We start from the raw sequence: 24,425 nt of genomic DNA, 5'->3' as shown, positions 1-24,425 counted from the left end.
GAAAAAAAAATGTTTTAACTGGTGTAGTTCCCTCCCTGTTTCTTGATCCTAACACCACCTTGTGAATACCTTTCAAAGCTAGGTGAATGTTTGAAAATAGGAACACAGGTGTAAACAAAGTTGTCCAAGCAGCATTCAACATGAGACAATTTGTTGTTTTCTTGACCTGTCATGAGCTAGAAACCCTGATTATAAAATTCCATTACCACAGAAATTACATCTAGAAGAGAAAAGAGTTTGTGTCCCTGAAGTTGTATTCCTCAAGTAAGCTAGTTATAGAATTACAACTTCACCACAGCAAAACCAGTACTACTCATTGCCCTTTTCAGAAAGGTAAATTTTTTTATAATCCTGAAAATACTAATCAACTGTCACTATTAAGGCAGAAGTTGTATAGTGTCAGTAAAACAGAGCAATCTGAAGGGCTGTCATGTTCTACCCTGCTTTCCACTCCATACACTCTTCCTCCCAAGAAAGGTTTTGGCATGAATTTCACTCTTGTTAGACTCCAGAGAAATGACTTAGACAACACCTGTGAGGAATGCTTCTGTTGTTGAAAAAGCTTAAACTGATATTTACATGTTCATTAGACAGTAGGGAATTCTGCCATGAGATGAAAATCTGTAAGAAACCAACTAGGTTCCTTCTGCTCACAGAACTATTCCTTTTTCTTGCTTGATTCTCCCTAGAGAAAATCTCCTATCACACCTGGGCATAAAAATCTATTTTAAACAGTTAAGGATGTGGTACTAGGAATGAGATGGGCCAGAATGAGATAAAAGATTCATTTTCCTCCCAATCCGTGTGCCTCATCAGCACAGCACTACGTTTGGATATGATTGGTTGCAAAGCTAACTTAATGAAGAAGTGGACACAAAAGCTGGCAAATGCAGCAGGGGAATATCTGCTTGTGGTTGCTTTTATACTGACTGATTTCAAAGTATAACATGAGCTGTTGTAACTACTGAGAGTACAAAATGATTCATTCTCCTTCACAGGATAGTCACTACCACATCTAATGACAAGCCAGCTGGGTTATCCTAGGTCAGGGTGCTGGGAGGAAGTTCCACATCAACAATCTTAGCCATTACAAAGCCCTGAAATAATGCTACCATGACAAACAGGGGTAGCACAAGTTGCCAAATCCTGTGAGATGTGCTGTGGCATCTTTCCTCTCTGGGGCACTGATGGGATTTGTTCTTGACATAAAAGTGTAACCAGCTCATGAATTCAGAGAAACGTCATGTTTCCATGTTCCAGTATTCAGAGGGTTGATCTTTTCTGCTTTAACTTTTCTTCTCTCATTTATAGAGCAATAATGGCATTTTAATATTTGTACTATTCATTAGTAATAAATTTTCCCAGGGAAATTCTTTGCTTATCTTGTCAACAGGCTTGCAATATCTCTCAGACTTGAAGCAAATTAGAGACTTCCTTTACTATACTTGGAAGTCTACTTCTTTTTTTCCTTTTGTTAAATCTAGTCATACAGGTTTGGACTATTTAAAAAAAATTATTATTTATATTATCATCATCATTTTAAAATAATAACAAAAAAGAGAAAATTAATTTCTTTATATTCAGTAATAGTCTTGATTTTGCCATGGTGACTAAGAATAGTGAGAGATATTCAAGAATTCTTATTTCATAGTTCAGATCCTTAGCACTACAGCAAACATAGTTGGAGTGACAGCATGCCCTGGTTATTGCTGTTGCACTTGTACAGCCAAAGTCAAAATGTGCTGTTTCAAGACATTGCTCTTTCACTTTATGATTTTGCAGCTGTAGCAATCTAATAGCCATGTTCCAGATCAGTAGTTTGCTACAGTGATGTGAGAAAGGAAAATTGGTAAACCATAAGGGTGATGGGAAATATTCAAAGTCATATTTTCAACATTAAAAGGATTAAAAAATGGAGCTACAATCAATGAGAATGCATTATTTGTGATAGCCAAGCTTTTGCTAATTTTCTCAGTGCTTATAACCATATACAGGAAAGAAAAAGTACCAATTTACAGACAGGTTCATGATCATTTCTAGTCATTAGCATTAAGACACACAAAGGGTGTTGTGGTACTTTAAGCATTAAATCTTGAAAAATATTTTTAAATTCTCTTATGTAGGGCATGATACAAGAAAGTATTATTACATAAATTTTATCCTGCAGCTCTTTAGCCTTAATTATGCAGTCTTCTTGAGAGTAGCACAGAATTCACTTAATAGACTGTATCACTGTTTGAGATAAGTGGCATATTTATAGCTTCTATAATGTACATGAAAATGGGGACAGTTATGCCTTGTTCAAAAAGGCAGTATTAAAACCCATGCTATTTACAATTAAGAATTTGTTTTATCAGTAAAAATGAAGGAGTTAATGTTCATGAAACATCAAATATTTGAACGTTGCTATCAAGATTAACATTATGCTACTATGCTCCTCTGTGAGAATGTGTTGTCAACATTACAGGATGGTTTTATGGAATCGTAGACAATATGTATCTAAAAATATAAATGGAACGTTTTATGATCACAAGGTACTGCAGGGAGTTTTGGGAGCTTGTACAGACTGTACACGTTTTTATTTAGCACCCTTGCTTATTTGCTTTTTATTTCTTCTGTTTTATTTGATTCAAGAAATTAGAAATCAAAGCTCACCAGGAAGGTCTCCTTAAACTTTAATGGTGTTAAATTAGTTTCATTTGCTTTTTAATGGGATATTTGTCTGGATTTGAGTACTATTAGCTCCCATCAATGCCACCTGACTCAGACACTCTTGTTACACAGACTTATCTGTCTTGCTTGCACTCAGCCTTTCAATTATATCTCTTCAAACACACTGACAACCTCCCCCAACAAAACAGCATTTTAGATAAGTAGGTTACTAAAAATGCTATGCAATGACATGAGATTGAGAAACTAGAAATTGCACTTGCAAACTGAAGGGATTTAACTGTGTAAGGACAGCCTTGGTGGCGTATGTTTATTATTTAGGACATATATGTGCCCAAGGCAAATCTAAACTTATTTCAAATGAGCTCTCTGTACACTATACACATCATGAACATGAACATGTCATGACTTTCAAACTTCCTTAACAAATTTATTTTCCTCCACTGAATGCAGGAAAATGCTGAGTAAGGTAAAAGCTAGGGGGTAAAAATGTGAAAGAAATTATCTTAAAATCATACAAACACATTTTTGAGCACAAAAATGGTCTAGAAGTGAAACATTGCATTGATCAGTTGATCAGGGTTTCAGAGATCACCTTGTGACTCTACAACAGAAAAGGCTGAAGTGCTCAGGAACCCTCTAATTTATCACTGGATTTCATGAAGTTTAATTATTTAAACAGCACAATAAAACATTTTTTTATTTAAATCAATATATTAGACTTAGTTATTCGCTGTGAAGAAAACCTTTCAATACACAGAGGCATTTTAATGCTAAAAGAATTGTGATTATACATTGTTCTTTAACTATTAATCCATTGTGTCTAATCCTTTTGAAAAAAATCTCAGCCCAATTCATTATAAGTAAATCTATCTCAAATTGCTTTTTCTTTATTTTAAAATAGTTTCAGGTTCCCAAAAGATCTAATTATTTTCTTGCTACTCAATAAACCAAACCATTTCTTAAAGCTACTGTTCTTTTATATCTACAAAACTGTCTTTGTTACTAAATCAATCTTGTCTTTAACATCTGTGCTTTTTGCAATTTGCATTAGGTTCAGTGTATATACTTCTAATATTCCATATTATCCCTTATTTTTTGTTTACTCATTTGCTAATCTTTTTCATCCTTACCTGACCTTTCTAAAGCTCAGTTTAAACTGTAGTAGTCTCAATTTGATATATGGCAAACCTTCAGAAAGATAAACTCAGAAAAATTGATTGAATCTTTGTGCAACTGGGAAGTCATACTAGGTGTGGGTTGCAAGATGTTTCAGGCCCCAAAAACCCTTCTTGTCAAGGATTTCACTTTGCTGGGATGACTCAGTTGACATTGAGTCTAGGAAAAACTGAGAGTAAAAAAGTACTAAATTACCGTCACTGAATTTTAAGAAAGCCTTTAACCCCTCTCAAGATAAAAAATAATCATCAAAGAGCCTTTCAACTCTTTATGTGATTAGGTAGAAGCAAGCAAACTTGAATGCTTAAATCTGAAGCTATACAGATACAAACCTGAAGAGAAAACTCAGATTCTTTCAACCCATATGAGTTTTAAATGTATGGATTTCACAGGAAAAGTTTGGGGTTTTATGCCCATTAAACCACAAAGATCTAACCCATCGCTGTGAAAGAGGTAGGAAAGTGAAGGAGTCTTTGGGCTCTGGATGCTTTATAAATTAAAACCGAAGTGCTGATGGCCCTTGAAGTCACTGGCATGGCTCTGCAGTTCTCACTACTTACAATCAAGTTCTTTTCCAAGGAGTATTATATCAACGTTATGGAAATGTTTTACATGTAAGCCAAACTACACTTGCCATCTAAAGTGGAAAAGTCCTTTTTGTTGTGGTCATAACTGAGCAGAAAACCAGGTCAAAACTAGCTATCAATTTTATGTATTCCTTGGATCCACAAGTTTTCTTGTTGGATGTGTCCCTGCCCCTTAGTCTAAACTGTTAAGGTGGCAAGGATTTTCTTATTGCTCTTCTGCCACAGGAATGGGTCCATAATGATATCAAAAACAAGTACAAACCAGGTGATGAACAGAAAGATATTTGGATGAATAAAGGAAGTGGGAAGGCAACTGGTTTTCTCAGGTCTTTTGATATCATGCAAAGGACTGAAACAGCTAGTACAGAAGAGACCCAAACACGTTGCAAGAGAAGCCTCTGTCCCTCTTGTCTGTAACTCATTGTCCAGTTTAAGAAGCCTTCAGTATGTCCCTATCTTCTTGTCTGCCTCTAAGGAATTCTATAAGGATAAAGGGTTCTAAGGTGTCCCGGTCTTGCAGTTCTGAATAAGTACATGTACACAGGTTTCAGGAACCAAAGAGCTGGCTTGATGAATTAGTTCGTTTATGCAGTCATGGGAATTCATCTATAAACACTCATTTGCCACACAGTTATTCAACTTGGGTAAGAAAATGTGAAGTGTACTACAGGTATGTGAGAGAGGGAATTATACTAAATCATTGCTCTTTAAAGACATGTTCCTGAAAAACAGACAGGAATATTTACATTAGGAAAAAAATTCTATGATAGAGCTATTAAGATATTTTACAGATACCTGCTATTTGATATTTTAGAGACCTCCCTGCCAATACCATATGCTGTAATAGCATGTATGAGGCTGTCAGGTCTTTCTATGCACAATGATATTCCACCTGTGCCCATTTTGTAGTGTCAGACCTATTTCCCAATGCTTCAACTATGATGTGCACCTGTCATATCATATTTCTACTTAGTAAAACACAGAGAGAAGGCTCCTTGTTTTTTCTGAGCATTATGAAACCTCTGGGGATTGCATGCTTGCCACCAGTTCAATTCATTATGAGAGAGCATTAGAATAAAATATAAAATCTGCAAACACAACCTTATAGAATCATAGAATGTTAGAAGCTGGAAGGAACCTCCAGAGATTGAGTCCAAACCCCCAGCCAAAAAAAAAAAAAGGATCAGCTAGGGTAGTCTGCACAGGAATGCATCGAGGTGGGATTTGGAAGTCTCCAGAGAAGGAGATTCTATAACCTACCTGAGCAGCCTGTTCCAGTGCTCTATCACCCTCATTGTAAAGAAGTTTCTCTCCATGTTGATATGAAACCTTCTATGTTCAAGTTTGTATCCATTGTTCCTTGTCGTATTACTGTGCACCACCAAAAAGAGCTTGGTCCCCTCCACTGGACACCCAGCCCTCAGATATTGATAGACATTGATCAGATCCCTTCTCAGTTTTCTCTTCTCCAGACTAAACAGCCCCAGGGCTCTCAGTCTCTCTTCATAGGGGAGATGCTCAAGTGCCCTAAACATCCTCATGGCTCTCCATTGGACTCTGTCTGTCAGATCCCTGTCTCTCTTGAATTGGGGAGCCCAAAACTAGACGCAATACTCCAGCTGTGGTCTCACCAGGGCAAAGCAGAGGGGTAGTAGAACTTCCTTAGACCTGCTGGCCACACTTTTCTTGATGCACCCCAGGATACCATTGACCCCCTTGGCCACAAGGGCACATTGCTATCCCATGGAGAACTTGCTGTCCATTAGGACTCCAAGGTCTTTCTCCATGGAGTTGCTTTCCAGCAGGGCAACCCCTAACCTGTACTGGTGCCTGCTGCCTCATCCACAAAATAATAGTCTTGACCACATTTTTCTCATGTGGTCATGAAACTAGACCCAGAATTATTTATGTGGCTTAATAGATGCATAGCAAGATAAATATTTAATTTCCAATTTGACACTGTTGAGCAATGCACTGTCTATACTGCACAGCACTGATTAGTTCTGTAAAACACAGAACAGGAAGGGGAAAAAAAAAAAAGAATTTACAGATATTGGCTCACCAATCTTGTGGATCCTCTGCAATTTATTGAATTGCTGTTTATTGATTAGTCTTGTAATGCCTTTGTATCTAAATAAAAATTTGGGACAGGCTTTGTGAATAAGCAATACACAATGTCTGATCTAAAAAAAGACCTACCCAGTCACAGAAATGAACTGGGAATACCAGAAGCTCCATCTGTCCTGAATAATTACACATTCACAAACTGATTTGCATAGTACAGTATTTTGTACTTTTAGAAACACTGGAATAGTGAGTAGAAATGCAGTTTGTCTAGTAATTTTACTGAATTCATCAAAACTTATTGAGGGAAAGAATTTCAAGATACAAGCAGTCCTTTTCTCCTGGTCTGAGATATAATTTTGTAAGTCCTCCTATTTTTAGGGCTTGTATAATGTCACTAAATACCGTGTGTCTATGCTGATTGTTGTTAATTTAAAACCAGTATTTTTGCTTTACTCTTTTGACACCAACTATATTTTATTCCAGACTGGTTCCATACTTCCAGACATGTCCATAGCTTACGCTTTCTAAACCCTTGACTTACTACAATCTCCTGCACACCCCGTCTTAAAAAGTTGCACTTAAAAGTGAACTTTTTTTAAACAAGCAAAGCGCAGCAGCTACCTGAGATCAGTTTTTCACAGACTAGAACACTGATTGTTTCTCCCAAGTCTACCTGCAACATTCTGGACCACACACCCCAGAAAAGATGGGGATTTGCAACATTAACAGCATTCTCTATACTTGTGTGCTTGTGGACTACTACAACCCTCAGAATTTTTTCATGCAACTACTAATCTTTTTTTCTGCATTTGCTTATTTACATCCTGTTTTATTTTACTCTTAATTTAAAATAGCTAATTACAAATTTTTGAATTTTCCTATTTTTCTTTTCCAAAAGTGCCACATGCCCCTAATCAGTGCCATCCACTTGTGTGCTGTATTTTCCGAATCTTACATTTCTGTATCACTTGTTGCATTGCAGCAAGAATCAGAGAAATTAAAGCTCATCTTTCTTGCTATTCAAATCTGAGTGCTCTAGAAAAACATCCTTCAAGTCCTTCCTAAGAAATAGGCACCTTTTGTTCTACAATGATTATTTGTAGGCTCCATAATATTTTCATTTTGACATCTGAAAAGTGAAGAACAGAAGCATTTGCTGATATGATTCATAAGTAGTAGACTTGCTAGACTATTTCCTCAACTAATTTGCTTCTTATTCTTAATCCAGAGTGAATATAAAAGGTCACAAATTAGATATTCAATAGGTTTTAATACAAAAAAGACGAACTGACATTTATTTGAACTAAATGTATTGTGCAATACTAAATGAGAATATGGAGCATGGAAAAATACATCCTGTGCTAGAACAGTCATTTTTAATTTTCTTCTCTTTCTTATTTTGGCTTATTGTATGAAAAAAAAAAACCACTTTTTCTTATGCTGCCAACTTTCAGTGACATTTGTGAGGTAGTTTTATGTTTGTCCCATCTATAGACCATATGTCTAATAAATCACACCCCCTTAAATAACTGAACATAATTTAGCTTTTAAAAATAAATTAGAGAGATATGCACTGTTTGAACAATGATTATGGGGATACTTAAGTAATACCATAAATCTCAAACCTGTCTTGTATGTGAGGTCAACTGTAGTAGTTTATATAACTAAGATAATACCACGTCTTAACATGACCTAAACTGAACTAAAGCACTGATGTTTATGCATCATAGGTTGTAGAGCAAAACCAAAAAATATACACATGTAATATATTTAAATTCAAGTTACAGACTAATTAGTAATTTTAACAAAATGCTCATAGGGCAGAATCTTGAGAGTTTCCTTAACAGTCCCAGCTATTTATTAATGGACACTGGATTCCATTAGCTAGTTATTTCTTATTGCTTGGTCTGTGACTTTCAAGGAAAATTAGTCACATGTGAATGTTCAGTTTGGAGAGAAATAAGCTGACGATTCAGGATGACTCACTTCAGATATGAGAAACAGCTAGGATGGCTTGCAATATTCCAGCTGTTTTTTTTTTCTGCTGTTATTGGGATTTGCTAACTTATCAGGAGCAGAACTCTGACATCTGGCCCTTGCAGTTAGTCTTACACTTTTGCAGAGCATGCAGAGGAAGAGCAGCAGATAAATGCAGTCACTTTGGTAAGCCAGTCAGATCTTATGAAGCTTACACTCAAACCATTCTTGTCCTTCTCTGCCAATAACCTCAGCCCAGATTGCAAATGTTCAGCTATGGCATGACAGAAAGAGAGGTAACGGAGTTTGTAATGACAAAGTCTCAGCCATCATTTCTGATTCTTTTCTCTGGCCTAGTCACCTAGCAAGCATAGCCCTCAAGGACTAGAATATGTTAGTCACCGGGAGGCATGAGGGCGACTTCAACTTGAAATAGGTATTACTCCAGTTTTGAATGCCTTAATACTCCTTTGAAAAAGAAAAAAAAATTCTTTGCATGCAAAAGTATCTTTTTGCTTTCTGTTCTTTACTACTTGTATGTAAAGAACAAGTACTTGTATGTACTTGTATGAAGTAAGAATGTACTTTCTTCACATTAGCAGAACATTAGAGAGTGCTTTTGATTCACCAGCCCAAGCCGACCTGAAACAGTGGATCTGAAGCTTGTAGCATGTGTGGATTTTATTACTTTCTAACTCTGTACAAGAAAAGTTAATTAGAGAATGGCTCAAGAAGAAAGGGAAAGAAAAAGAGACAATAAAAGAAAGTCAAATGAAGGAAAAATAAGCCTGGACAGGGTGAAATACCTTAGACTGCACTTATGTAGACTGCTGCCTTTTGTACATGGGCTGTTGTAGGGACTCTCTGAGGTGAGATTTTTACTTTGAGAGAAATTCCACCATGTTGTGTGTAATGGTGGTTATTAACAGCTATGACTCATGCATATGCCACCTTCTTGTTCTCTCTTGTAACTTTATTTTTATTTTCCTGGGAAATTGAGGAAGGTCAAATGTTTTCTTGAATAGCTGCCTGCACAGCTTCTTCAGCTGGAGCAGCAGAAGATGCCATAAGGTAACGCAGGCTGCAGACTGGAGAATTCATTCCATTTTTGCCCTGCTCGTAGGACCTAACATGTCATTGGTGCTGATGTCACGTCCAGTGATTCACGACCTGGAAGTTGAATTAATTCTCAATGTCTGTCTTTGTTCTCCAGTGCAATTCACAGCAGGCTTCTCTCAATTCTAGCCTATCTCACTGGCCTTTTGAATATAACAGCAATGCTGACCTTTTAGAAATAAGATGGATAGGGATACTTCTGGTTAGAATTAACACAGGTGTCTGAATTTAAATCAATGTACTTGCCAGAACAATAAAGTAACATAAACATCCAAAAGCAACCTTAAAAGAAAAAACTGCTTTCATCTCACTGCTCTTTTAGAATGTAAGAGACAAAGGCTATCATGCATATACAAGAATATTAACATGCAATTCCTCTTCACAGTCTTTCATATATTCACTGATTTTCTTTCAACTGAGAAAACATTCTGTATGTCTTGAAGAATGTATTTTCCTGCTTAGTTAGTTGGGTTAAAATTTCTATTTTTATTAAATGCTGAGTACTTCCTCATTTATAATTTTAAGTTTCCAAGGAGACAGAAATATGCAAGAAAATCATCTGAGACTCTGATTTGTAAGGCTGTTCTCTTTAATGAGGGTTGAATGTGATCTGTTTTCAGGAACAAAATAAACTTGGGGCTGATGTAGTAAAGAGGTTGGGACTTCGAATTTCATTTCTGTGCAGGCCTACTTGCTGCTTCAGGAAACTGGAATGGGATTGTAAAATACTCAAAGCAGTATCAAATTATCATTTAGTGGTTCAGCTGCGCTGTATTCTAAAGGGAAGCAGCATAGGAAGTCCCCTCACCAACCCATCCCTTGTAGTAATGGCTTTCTACTGACAGTTCTAAGTATTTCTTGGAGGATAGGAATGGACAGTAGGCAGCAATTTATTTTCTTTCTTGTGAGTTCTTCAGAAATAGTAAAGCCGAGATGCTTCCATAGGTGTTTAAAAGTCTGTAATTGTTCAGTGCCAAAGCTAAGTTCTAAGCAGAGGTTTCTTTCTTTTTTCCTTTCTGTCAATAAAATCCTAAATTAATTAAAGGCAAACAGATCTATCGTCTTACCTGAAGTAGTCTTCACCACCTCAGTTGTATTTCTTAATCCTGTAAAGGCGAACTGGTAAAGTCTCCAGGACCTGGTGTCCCCTACCTCCACTGAGCTGCGCTTCCATTGGTAAATGATCTCTTCTCTTGGGTAGCCATCTTATTGCAATGAAAAATACAGAATGCTTTGTTTCACAGTCATTGCTAGGATTTTAGTATACTTTGAGGACTAAAAATACTATTTTTGGTTTCTGGAAAAAACTGGAGAATCATATTGCCAGTAAATTATAGATACATTTTTGTCAAGTTACCTAGTAGTGGCTTTTACTTAATGTCATGTTTTGTTTTATTTATTATAAATTAAAATAGCACTACAGATAAATTTTTCAAATTTTCCACTTTTGTGGACCCAATGGGATATGATTTTTCCCCTCCTTGAATGTGGCCAGAAATATGAAGCTGGACCAGAAAATCATGCCTTGACCTGACTGCAAAATGTCAAACTGGTGGCTCCAACTATTGCAACAGTAAAACACTCATGTACAAAGAAAAAGTATCAATCCAAGAGACCTTGATACTGAAAGTAAAAATGTCTACTGTTATAATAAGATGTAAGCATAAATTAGTTACATAGGTCCCAGAAATTGTGTCATGTTTCATATAGCATTCTTCAATTAAATTTGTGAAGATACATGATTTATGTAGTTGAAAATAAGGTTGAAATAAAACTGAAATCCATTGGACTGTGTCTAGTTAAGAACATAAACCACACTGACTCTAAGTATGCAAATATATGTTTAGAGTAAGTGGTACAGCATGGGTCAGAAAAAGTATATATCAAAGCATGTTACTTACAGCTTGAAAATTCCAAGGGGCATGAATGGACATCCATTGGGAAGTTGTGTAGCTGTAGCTGACACTCAGCATCAATTGTCAGCCTGAGGAGAAAGAGATCAGGATATACAGAACACACTTGAGAAGTTTGTCCTGAAAACATCATGACAAGCAAAATGAGATTCTTGCTAATATGGAACCTGACTATGAAATATACAAATATCATATATATATATATATATATATATATGAAGCAAAAGTAAACTATAGATGTACCTGTATTAATTTGGATACTCCAAACATAGAAAGACATGGTTACTAATAAGCAGTGTTTCTTTTTTTGGTTACATAGGTTCCAATCATCAACTTCCTGAACCATGTAATAGAATAAGATATTAAAGTTCTGTTCCTGTGCCTCTGAAATGACAGCATTACTCATGACTGGCAAATCTGTTGTAGATACACAGGTCATCTCATGAGCAGTGACAAATCTCTGTGTCACAACATGCCATAATGCACTAGGAAAATGTATTTTATGTGACATAAATTCTATTTCAGAAATGATGGATAGGAGCCCAAATTTAGACAGCTGCATCCAAGACAGCCATCTAGACTCCCTTTATAGCTACTGGAAAGGTGGTCTGAGGATATACCTCTTTTTTTATTTTTTTTTTCCCAAAATAAGACATTTATATTATATCAGAAGAATGTATTGAAAGGTGTTTTTCTCAACTGAGAAATTCTCCACGATAACTCAGGTGGTGCAAGTGTTACAGATCAGGTGGAGACGTGTACTTTTAGACATCCAAAATTAGATGAGATGTATCTCCTGATGTTTCTCTCAAAAACTTCACCATTTTTCATTCAGTCCTTTAATTGTTGATAGTCCATACTTAGTTCCAGCTCAGCCATGAGCTGCATACTTGGACTGCAGATATGAGGGAGGAGGTGGGGTGACAGAGGGAAATAAATAATAAAATAGTATATTGATGTTTACTTCTTCCTACACTAGGAAAAGTGTAGGTTCAGGCTTGGTTTTGTCTCCTGGTTCCTGCATGTAGGTGCTGCTTGTAAATGACCCCCTGACTCTCATACTGTAGGATGCAGAGGAATGTTGTGACCACTAGCTACCAGATTAACAATGTCCAAAGCAAACTTTTGTACATTAGAGATTTAGGAACAGACCTAATTTGTTTTGAGACTGAGGGAAATTCTGTTTGTGGCACAGAAGAAGAGCTTTTCCTAGACTTTCTTTTGCTTAAGATGCATGTATAGAAATCCTTCTTGCTTCCGTGTCTCCAGTCAGATTGGACTGCAGATTAATTTTGGCTTTTCAAACCTTGTCTCTGAGTGTGTCACCTTTCACCTCGTCAACCTCTCATAAGTTTTCTTTTCCCGTTTGGGTTTTGTCAGGAGCTTTGTGCTGATTCATGCAGACTGCTTGCTAACTGCTTGATTTCCTCCTGATTAAGATGAACTGTTCTTGAGCTTGGGGGGAGATGAGTGAGGAAAAACAACTAGCTTTTCCAGAGCCCTCTTCTATTCAAGACAGAATCCCAGATCTGTGATGATACTATCAAATTTCACTTCTGGATTAATCTGTGTTGAATTCTTACTGGTGCTTGCTGAGTCTCACTAGAAAAACTTAACTATGCATTAGTAACAGATATTTCTAAGTTCTATCAGATATATTTCTTACTAATGAGAGAAAAAGAGGGGTTTGAAGAGAAAGGTAACAAAATCCACAGAGACACTAGTATAGCTATGTGCAAATTTAACATTTCAAACACAGACTTAGGATTCTTTATCAGACTAGCTTTGATATGCGCTGGATTTCAATTCTGATCGTTCTCTTATCTCTTCTGGCAATTCAATGTGCAATGAATGTGAGATAATTATGAAATAAAACTCCCTTTTGTAATTCAGGCAGTTGCAGCATTAAAAGGTTTTCTTAACCAAAGCTTTAGATCTATTCGTTAAAAGTATAATGAGCATACCTTCCAAACTTTTTATTTGTTGGCACCCAACAAAACAGAAGCTGAAAAAAAAGTTTAAAAAAGACAGTCTAAAACTTATGTGCTCTTATGTCTTAATATCTGTGATTCTGTACTCTGGTTTTATATTATAAATTCACTTGAACAAATGCTGTCTTTATTAATTTTTTCCTTAGAACCAAATATTATATCACATGTGAAAAAAGGACAAAAATGCACTTAGGATTTTCACATTTAGGAATTAGCTTATGGTCATTGGGAATATGATATTTGAGTTGTTCCATATTGCATGTTTCATGTATAGGCAGGCATGCATGTAACTGAAGGACTGGCTGAGGGAATTGGGGTTGTTTAGTCTGGAGAAGAGGAGGCTGAGAGGAGACCTTACTGCTCTCTATAACTACTTGAAAGGAGGTTGTGGTGAGGTGGGTGCTGGTTACTGAAACAATTTTATTTTTATAAGATATTTGATGAACTAAATCCTTTTTCAGGCTGAAGCTTCACATAAGTAAATTGTAATAAATTCAGAATATGAGGTATTTGATGTATATAATACTTCCTTTTATACCATCTTCTTAATTTACAGAGATTTCAAATTGATCAGTTTAGCCCGATAAAAAAGAAAAAGGCAATATGGTCCAAAGCAGTGGAAAACTATGAAACATACCTGAAAATGAAAAGGAATTACTATAAAAATGCTTAGGTTCATTTTAGTATAAGAAGGTGGCTATTGTGGAGCAAGGCAGTACAATTTCTAGGAAGAAATAAAATAAGGGTTGTATGTATAAGGAAATAGGATAAAACCCCAGTATTTTTTCCCATCAGGTTAACGTCAAATGATGTGAATTCACAAGACATTTCTCTTTGTCTTTCCCTAGAGAAACTGAAATTAAAGTCAGGTATAAATACCTCAAAGTGTATAACACTCTGCCATCATTCCAGATCCTGAGCATCCTGTTAGGAGTTGTTATCCAATGAGCATCAGCTTTCTTGGAATTTCGGAAAAACGTATCTGGTATCCAGATCTTCCCAACCATGTTGCTGTTTAATCTGAGCACTTTTATGGTGCTGTTGAACTTCAGACGTCTGTCATACCACGTTTGGGCGAAAAATATATCAATTGTATATTCCTGTTGTGTTAACCAGAAATACTGATGAAAACATAGCACTCAGCATTTCACTCTTGACATGCTTTCCTTAAGTTCATGTGAAAAAAAATGTGAACTACAGATAATCTTAAAACTGATAAAACCCAATTTTTTTTTTTCAAGTTTTGAGGACATGTTTTTCCTAAAATTATTATTTTAAAACAATTTATTATCTCATTTTCCCAGTGACCAGTTAAAACTACCATACAATTGAGTGGTGTTAGCACCATTCTAATTCTGTATACCCACACTTCAACCCAAGCCTGATGAGGACAGAGAACAATTACTTATTCCCTGGGATTTAGGACAGGAGAAATTGAGGTGACTTGGCTGACTTAATTGCCTGTGCCCCCCCAGGTATCAGAAATGAAGTCTCACTTTCCTTGGCATCACTGGGCAGCCAGAAGCTGCAATGTCAGTTACAGAATAGTAAAGAGCAATGTGAGATTTCTTTCTACACATGAAAATTACTATGAAAGAGACTTTGTGCTAAGGCTAGACCACCTCCCCCCTGTAGGAACTTTGGAAAAAGTAAAGAGAGTATCTAGATTTTTTTGTTTTCTTTTTATCTCTTGGTGGCAAAAGAGGTAATATCACTGATGAACGTTTTTTCCTCATTTTGTAGCAACCCAGAAACTCAGTTTTACAGAAGTCAAACTGTCCCAAAGCACTTAAAAGTAGAGCACATAAAAATGTAGTAATAATAATTGTTTGTTTTTTTCTTTTCAGCATAGAACTAAGTTTCCCTGTCTTGTAGAGCTTCATAGCTCATACAGTCCTCACATCCATAATGATGATAATAATAATGAGAGTTTAAAAATAAGTATAGCACAGCATCAAAATGAATGGAAGCTTTGTGATGTCAAAAAGTATGGGAGCATTATAACAAAACTGGCAATCATTTACCTACCATATTGATAGCATTCACAGGCCCAATGCTATTTACGTACATGTCAGTATGAATTATTGTTGGTTTAACTGTAAGAGAAACAAGAATCAGTAACATGAGTGAAGGTCAAAATCAACTACATAAAAGTCAAACAAAAGCAAAATAGTTATTATAATATCTCTCTTATATGGCTATAGTTACCTCACATTTTAATGTGCCTATACAATAAAAATAGATTTGCAGCAATGTCTACAGTTTGAAAGTAGTTGGAGACACTTTGAGACAAATTTTATTTATTCTATCAGGACAAATTAATTTATGCTATGAGAACAAATAGTGAAACCAGTGTCATTACCTTAGAGTGAGTCATATCTGACTGACAGTATATTTTGTGTCAGGTCACAGCAACAGATCTGACAAAACACTATCAACAAAAGCAAACTTATTCTTATGATGCCTTGCATCACTCATTTTACATTATAATGCAAAATGCAACGTGACTGCTGTTGCCTGAAGAGATGGCTGTAGGTAAGGAACAATTTCGTGAGCCCAAAGCAAAAATAATACTCAAGGCTCTAAAACAGGAATGAAGAACAGTTGTTAGCCTAAATTATTTTGAAATTATTCTGTTGTAGCCTTAGCATTCTTATATCCCTTGACTAAAATATGATAGTTTTTTTTTTCCCTGGATGCTTTTATGAATGCTTAATTCCTTTCCATTCTCCAAGGTGTTGGACTGGGAGAATACGACAAATTCCCCTGCTAATTTACGCTATATATATTTATTGAAGGTTAAACACTCATGTTATCCCTCACTGTGAAGAATTCCTTAGTTTATAAGCCTCTATGTTAAAAACTGCTTCCTTCATTAACCTTGCTACTCTCTGCTTTCCTCTGCTTGCCTCATCCAAGAGTTCTCTTTGCCTTTTTCTGTAATCTTATTACTGCTGTATCCTCTTCTACAGAGGTATTGTCTGCCTGTTCTGTGCACATGTGCAACAGCTCAGGGAGACATGTCTTTGAGCTCCCTCAGTGATCAGTGAAGAGGAAGATTCCTGCAAAAGATTATTCAAAGTCAAAGAAGACTTCCATTGTGAGCCCAAGCTTGGGTCTCTATGCTTTCCCTGGCTGTGTGGGAAATCTAGGGAAGTTGACCTCACTTCACTGCAGTTCACTTTTGTGGACTTCTTCCTCTGTGCTTCACTGCCCAGCCACTTGCCCAGCCAAGCAAGTGAGGACTTGTGCTATCAGTCAATGCAGGCCTGCTGCTGTTAGAGGCTCTGTGTCCATCACATCATGCAAAGGCTGTGTTACCTACATGTTGATCTTTCTTTCCAACATATTATATGTGATTCTCTACTACCCTCACATAGATATACAGAGAAGATAAAAACTTGCTTTTTAATTCCCCAAAAGTTAAATTCCAAACTTCCTCTGCAGGGGCATCATTACAAACAACCTAATTCACCAAATCACCACAGTCTTATTAGATGTCTCAGGATAGATTTAGCAATCATAATTTATATCAGTCTCAAAAATTGTGACCACTTCTTGTGCCAGTGATGTTTTACTACATTATATTTTGTTTCCATAACTACTTTGAATGCATTTTGCTTCCTGTCTAGCTTAGTAAGTTATGAGAATTCTTTCTCTTCATTGCTTAAAAGTGTGATTATAAAAAAAAAAGGTAGCATACCTCCTATGTCAGGTCTCAATTTGTTGTCATATCCTTCCAGCAAGCCATTTAAAATAAGAGTGACATCACTCTCATGGACTTTGGGAGTCAAAACCCAAGTCTTATTTGAAGTGTAATCTTCGTAATCATCATCTCCCTTTTGGATGGAACTGTTAAAGAAATACATGTGAAGAAATGGAAAGCCTTGAAAAATACGAATTTGTAGGCAACCTGTTTGGTGACAATATACACATAATTCAGGTTTTTATAGTACTAACACTGAAAAATTGCCTGCTTTATAAAAGGAGACTCACAGAGAAAATTCACATAGCAGTTGAGATTACAGTTCACTTTAGTAGCATTTCCTTGTAGTACAGTTGAGATCATATTCTGTCTATTCAAAGGAACATCAGTGCTTATCACCTTTGGCATGCCTATTTTTTCTCACACTGACTCAGGTGGGATCTGTTATGAAACAAATATAATTGTAACTTAGCTTATGCAACTCTCCACCAAAATATCACTTACTGTGTATGCAGAGTTGTTTCATTACTGTCTTTGAGAGAACAATTTGATGCAACACATTACTGACAAGACCAATAATTAGATTCATTCAGTCACACAGCTTTTCTCCACTCTGATGAACTTTGAGCATTTGGAAAGTTCAGCACATATTTTTTTCGTTTTCACTTTTGCTAACCAGAACCCAGAGAGAGTAAAAAGCCTGTCTAGTGGTTTTTCTTTTTTCTGCTTCTGAACAGTATGACAGCAGATCTAGTATAATTGAGTCTGCTTAGCACAGTAAAAAGGGCAAGTTAGAAATCAGAAATGTGTAGACTAGCCTTAATGAATGTTTTGTTTTCTTAAAGTCTTTGTGCCCACAATTCTAGAGGAGAACACAGAAACTACTTTAGAATATGACATCATTAGTTATTTTCATTTCTGAAAGTCAGTGGTAATCAGCTGAATGGTGCTAGGCAAATCTTAGAGTTTTTTTTTTTTTTTTTGCATATTATGCTATTGCCCTTTTCTGGCTGCGTTCTGTGACAAAGTTTGAACCCTGATGGATATGAAAAATCTTAATGATGCTACAATGTCTTAAGACAGAGCGTGGGGTTTGTGTACTAATGGGTCAAAAGCAAAAGATTTTGTTGTTTTCCTGGTTCAGATGGAGTCAGTAGAAAAGAGCACAGGGACTTAGATTCTCATGGGGGTGGGAGCTCATGCTTGGCACACAGGATTGAAAGCAGACCTGTGCAATAGTGAAGGGATGACTGTTCCCTGAGTGTAAGAGAGCCATTCAGTTCACTCAGATGAGATCTTACCCATTCCTCCCAACAGTGCTATTCTGCTGCATCCTGCTTATATACTTAGTGTGGATGGTCTGAAGGATTTCCTGTGTTGGGCATTTGGGAGTTGTAAGCCAACTGCACAAACATAACTTAACTATGCAGGAGGCTTTAGCTTCTTTCTTCCCAATGGGCACAGCGTAACAGGAAAGGACCACAGTGCATCAGTGCCTTTCTGTATTAGACTCTGCTTCCCAGGAGGTACTGAAGGTACAGTGAAATTTGAAGCAGCCTGAGACTATGCACAGGGCTGTAGCAATTAGGAGTGCAGGCATGAGAAAGCCAGTCTTGCATTGTACTGAATTGAGTTTGGAAGCTGCTAGTGAAGGTGGATTAATCTATAATTCCATTATGTGTACGAGGTACCACTGACAGCAGCCTCCAAGCACCACCTAACTCACCCTGCACCAGCAATATGGATCTGGGAGCATCAGCTTTCCAAATCAAGAGTAGGCCACCCGATCTCCTCCCTCTGGCTACACAGGCCTTAACCTGTAGTGGTTTACTGGCAAACAAAAGCAGAGTTTTAATTAAAAATGTGCTATGTAGTATTGTGCTGGTACTGGTGGACAGGCCAGGATCATCAAACTGGTGAGGAAAATGTGTTTATTCAGCTATCTGGAGTTCAAAGATGTAATTGTAATTTATAGGAACATAACTGAATCCTCCTGGAGGAAAGGAAATCTTTCTAAATAAAGTCTTTGCAAACAGAAAACACTGGAATATGTTTTCAGTCTGTACAAAGTGAATGAAAACCCCTAACTATATGTTTTATAACCAACTAAACATCCATTCTCTGAAAAGAAATGTTTTTTTTTCTGAGTGGAAAAGAAAAAGTAAGCCAAATACATTCTTTCATAAGTCATTATCATTCAGATGTTTCTAAATAGTAATGTGATGAGAAAGTTTCAAAAGTCAAACAGCTATTCAGCAGAGTCTGGTGTACTGGGCAGTGCAAGATTAGAAGATAGTAAGATGTGTTTGTCTTGGATTTCTCTCAGATCTTGAACAACCTTTTTGAACAGCAGCCCACAGTCACCAAAACTTCCATTTCCTCTTGGTAATTATTTCTAAGAAAGAAATAGCTATTTGTTTGCTCATCTGCCATTTCAAGCCTTTTTGGCCTTTCAAACCTCAAACCCAGCAAATGCTTAATGAGATTACTGGGAGAGATGAGAGAGGAACAAGACTAATGAAACTAGGGAAAAAGGTCATCGAATTCCAGCTTTTATCTGAATTCCAAGTGGATTGTAATTTAGCATGGATATCTAATTGTCTAAATGTCTGTCTGTGTGAAACTGCACGCCTGCCAGAACAGTCAGAGGTGCATCTCTACCCAGATAAGCAGGGCTTTAGTTGTGCATTGCCATTAATACTAATGAAAGTTATAAGGACAAAGCCCTTTTCACTTCCTTAAGGCTTTCAGATCAGTCCTTCTGATTATATGTCGAAATTTTGCAAATGCTTTTAATGTCTAGAACAAGCTCAACAAAGCCCAGATTATACCCAAACACATATTGAAATGGGTTCTTATTTTCATGACTGCTATAAATTTTCAAATCTAGTAATACAGGTATATGCAAAGAAAGACATATTTGCCCATGCACTGATTGCAGAACAAGTTTTTGGAAGTTAATGTTTCAAACACTGAGACAAAAATTTCACTGTTTGAGATGTTTCCTCTTCTGACATTAATGTCATTGCAAGTTGTGTGCAAGACTGCTCTGCAAAATCCAGTTTCCCTCTTTGGAAAAGACAGCTTAAGAGAGTCAAGAAGCCAAACTTGAAGCTTCAAGTCATAGAGTAATTAAAGTTAGAAGGTGCTTTTGGGGGTCACTTGGTGCAGTACTTGCTCAATTTGCCAGCTAAGCCTGAGATAGCTGTAATTGTAACTACATACACATACATACATATATATATATATATATGTGTGTGTGTATATATATATACATAGACAATCACAAGTGTGCCTAACATTGAGAGGCTCTTTGTATGTGTCAAATTACTTGAAATGCATCTTCACAAAGCAGATAGATGGCAGAAATCACTACATGCTAGTAAGAATTTATTAGCTTAGACTAGAAAGTCCATTCATTTGGAGTACAACAATATTTTGGAGGCATGGTAGCACAAAACGTTTAAATAAAATCTTAAAAAATCCATAAACTTGTATCCCACTCTACAATAACATTAAAAAAATCATTCTGCCAGTGAGATTTTTAATGTGGCAGGGGCTAAAAAGAGTTTTAACTCATGTTTCTTATCTTCCTCTCTACAAAATGCACATTAATCCTAACTGATTTGTATCATTTATTTAGATCTTCCGAGTGCTCATTGTTGAGGTGTAACTGTAGGACTAGTTGAGATTACACAAACTAAACATTCAGGATCAGATTCTCCATATCTTTGCTGTTGCATGTCTTCCATAAGTTTTTTTTTTCAATACCATCTGGGCAATATTTAATCATTCTGTGGGCAGATGTATCGACTGCAGGTAGAACTAAGGTCACCAACCAAGGGATAAAGAACTAATGGAAAGATGTTCTAATTCATTGGCATAGCATCTTTTACAGACTCCATATCACTAAAGGCACGGTTTCTGTGCTGAAAATCTGTTAAAATAATAGAACATTAGTTCAGTCAGTCTCGGGGGTATCTCTACTGAGAAATCACTGATGTGTTAGGAAAATATTTTTTTCTTCCTTTTTTTCTGAACCCTGTCCAGAAGACATAGCAAAGCCCATTTGTCAAAGGTTTTGTTAATGTGCTGTTACACAATTCTCCTAGCAGGCCAAGCCCATGGAAGTCCATATTGCAGTTCAGGAATCTGTTCCTCCTTTTAATAGATTCCGTATGATTTCTTTGCTCTTCCATGACATCTCAATATTAGACCCACTCTAATGTAACTTCCTGAAGACTCTACCATATGTTGGTAAAGATACGCTATATGTTATTTAAAATCACAGACAGCAGCAATAATTTTTAGTCTAAACTGAGAGACAGATTGTGCACATCTTCTTTCATTAGTCAGCAGTAACTCACAAAGTATATGACTTCAAAATAAGGTAAATATTTCCTAGTCCACAGAGACAGGATTTTCAAAACTTCTTACAATTAGTAGAAGGGAAATGATGCTCTTCTCTGGTGCCAAACCCTACCATAATTTTCAGCATTCAGATGTGAGGTCTTGTATTTCACTGGGCAGAATCTCTAATTACAGCGACTTTAAACAAGATATGCTAAATTGGTACCTGCTGTGGCTCTGTCCCTTAATTTTTCAAAATATAGAAAATGAATTTTAAATAATTCCAAGTGTTCTGTTAAGAAACTTCACATGAATCAATTATCCCTGCTGGAATCTGCCTGCTATTGCATTGCTGTTTGCAATCAGAACCAGAGTAGCCACAAAGTGCCTAGAGAAAAACACCTGTAGCAGTATTGATTAGCCAACAACTAATTAGTTTAACTCTAATTTAGAACTTCATTTTAATTGTCAAAAAAGCCTGACCAATTTCATCTTTTATAGCAAGTAGGATGTAGAACCTATAGAGCCTACAGCAAAGACTTAAATTACTCACACTTACAGGGAGTCTACAACTTAAAGCACCAATGTTTTCTACCTCCCAGTGAAGGACTGCAACAAGGCTGGCTATTTCACATAGCAGTGCTATCTTACAGTCCTTCTACATCTTCCCCAAGTCATGCACTCACATCCCCTACTGCACCTCATCACATCTTACATTTTAACCCTTCACGGTTTTAGCTAAAGAATATAATTTCCATATTTGTGATTCAGCTGGATGTGGCTATATCAAGTGTTTACATAGAAAGATGAAAAAGATGAACTCGGTTTAAGTTTTGTTTCTTTTCTGTAAGTTTGTGAAAATGCTTTTTAGAAAAGCCCTTTGGAATGCTACCAGTAAAATGTCTGGGGTTTGTGGTATTTGCTGTGTTTTCTGGTTCACTGTGCTGAAAAATTGCAGCACAGTTTTTGCGTTGCACGAAAAATTGCAGCACAGTTTTTGCGTTGCACGAAAAATTGCAGCACAGTTTTTGCGTTGCACGAAAAATTGCAGCACAGTTTTTGCGTTGCACGAAAAATTGCAGCACAGTTTTTGCGTTGCACGAAAAATTGCAGCACAGTTTTTGCGTTGCACGAAAAATTGCAGCACAGTTTTTGCGTTGCACGAAAAATTGCAGCACAGTTTTTGCGTTGCACGAAAAATTGCAGCACAGTTTTTGCGCTGCACGAAAAATTGCAGCACAGTTTTTGCGCTGCACGAAAAATTGCAGCACAGTTTTTGCGCTGCACGAAAAATTGCAGCACAGTTTTTGCGCTGCACGAAAAATTGCAGCACAGTTTTTGCGCTGCACGAAAAATTGCAGCACAGTTTTTGCGCTGCACGAAAAATTGCAGCACAGTTTTTGCGCTGCACGAAAAATTGCAGCACAGTTTTTGCGCTGCACGAAAAATTGCAGCACAGTTTTTGCGCTGCACGAAAAATTGCAGCACAGTTTTTGCGCTGCACGAAAAATTGCAGCACAGTTTTTGCGCTGCACGAAAAATTGCAGCACAGTTTTTGCGCTGCACGAAAAATTGCAGCACAGTTTTTGCGCTGCACGAAAAATTGCAGCACAGTTTTTGCGCTGCACGAAAAATTGCAGCACAGTTTTTGCGCTGCACGAAAAATTGCAGCACAGTTTTTGCGCTGCACGAAAAATTGCAGCACAGTTTTTGCGCTGCACGAAAAATTGCAGCACAGTTTTTGCGCTGCACGAAAAATTGCAGCACAGTTTTTGCGCTGCACGAAAAATTGCAGCACAGTTTTTGCGCTGCAATGCGCACACGAAAAATTGCAGCACAGTTTTTGCGCTGCACGAAAAATTGCAGCACAGTTTTTGCGCTGCACGAAAAATTGCAGCACAGTTTTTGCGCTGCACGAAAAATTGCAGCACAGTTTTTGCGCTGCACGAAAAATTGCAGCACAGTTTTTGCGCTGCACGAAAAATTGCAGCACAGTTTTTGCGCTGCACGAAAAATTGCAGCACAGTTTTTGCGCTGCACGAAAAATTGCAGCACAGTTGTGAGTGAGCATGAGCATTATAGACCCTTTAAAAATATTTCAAGTGCTAATAAAATGGGCTTATGGCTAGTTGTCACCAAAATTACCAGAAACAGGGACTAACACTAGCAGTCCTGGCAGAGAACCAAAAGCTGAAACATAGCACCCAGTCTAGAATCAGTTTCTCCAACAGAAAGCTGGGTCACATTGGTTAAATAATTTTTATAAAGGATTTCCACCTTCAGATCTATCAGAACAGAGAGCAGTGTATGGGACCAAAACTTCATTACACCACAATGGAAAAACCTGTAGGCAGGGAGAGGAAGTATATCCCTCCCAAGGGAATAACAAACAAACTTGTATAACCAGAAAGGAATGAGAGTGATGTGCTTGTAGAAACAAGCACACATCATTCATTTTGAATAGCCTGAATTTCAGAGGAGTTTGAGATGTGATCAGATAAGCCTCCATAACTTAAAATGATTATTTCAGATTTTTTTGCAATGGAATTTTGTATGAATATGTCTTCCTACGTTTTGTTGGTTGGTTGGTTGGTTTTTTTTTTTTTACTGGAGGCTATATAACCTACTCGCGTCTCTTTCTTATTGCAGTTAGAGTTACTCATTTTGGTGGCAAGCAAGGGAAAGGATTAGATGGAAACAGAAAAGGGAGAAAAAGATCCAGATATTCTTCTGCATCATAGGATTAGCTTGAGTTGGTCTTCTTCTTTGAAATTATCTAGCTATATCTAATTGCAAAAATTGTAACTTTGGAATTATGTGAACCTCAGACGTTGTGTTTTTTTGTTTGTTTGTTTACTTCTCCTCTCCA

The 24,425-nt window shown here is 36.9% G+C and overlaps 1 protein-coding gene across 6 annotated transcripts in view; it reads right to left on the bottom strand.

The window, feature by feature from the left end:
• GABRG2 (gamma-aminobutyric acid type A receptor subunit gamma2) overlaps positions 1–24,425 on the bottom strand; it is a 63,444-nt gene that overhangs the window by 24,899 nt on the left and 14,120 nt on the right. For 5 of the 6 annotated variants that reach the window (XM_054389393.1, XM_054389395.1, XM_054389396.1 and 2 more), the window contains exons 1-5: positions 17,204–17,345; positions 15,529–15,596; positions 14,380–14,600; positions 11,498–11,580; positions 10,664–10,801 (exon numbers count right to left, since the gene is read on the bottom strand). In XM_054389393.1, coding sequence (XP_054245368.1) covers positions 10,664–10,801; positions 11,498–11,580; positions 14,380–14,600; positions 15,529–15,570 — 484 coding nt within the window. In that variant the 5' untranslated portion in view covers positions 15,571–15,596; positions 17,204–17,345. Of the gene's footprint in view, positions 1–10,663; positions 10,802–11,497; positions 11,581–14,379; positions 14,601–15,528; positions 15,597–17,203; positions 17,353–24,425 lie in introns of those variants that run through there. The other variant, XM_054389391.1, reaches the window with a different exon arrangement.

Source organism: Indicator indicator, chromosome 18 (genome assembly GCF_027791375.1).
Source record: "Indicator indicator isolate 239-I01 chromosome 18, UM_Iind_1.1, whole genome shotgun sequence".
Lineage (NCBI taxonomy): Eukaryota > Metazoa > Chordata > Aves > Piciformes > Indicatoridae > Indicator > Indicator indicator.
This window is presented reverse-complemented; position numbering and strand designations above follow the sequence as displayed.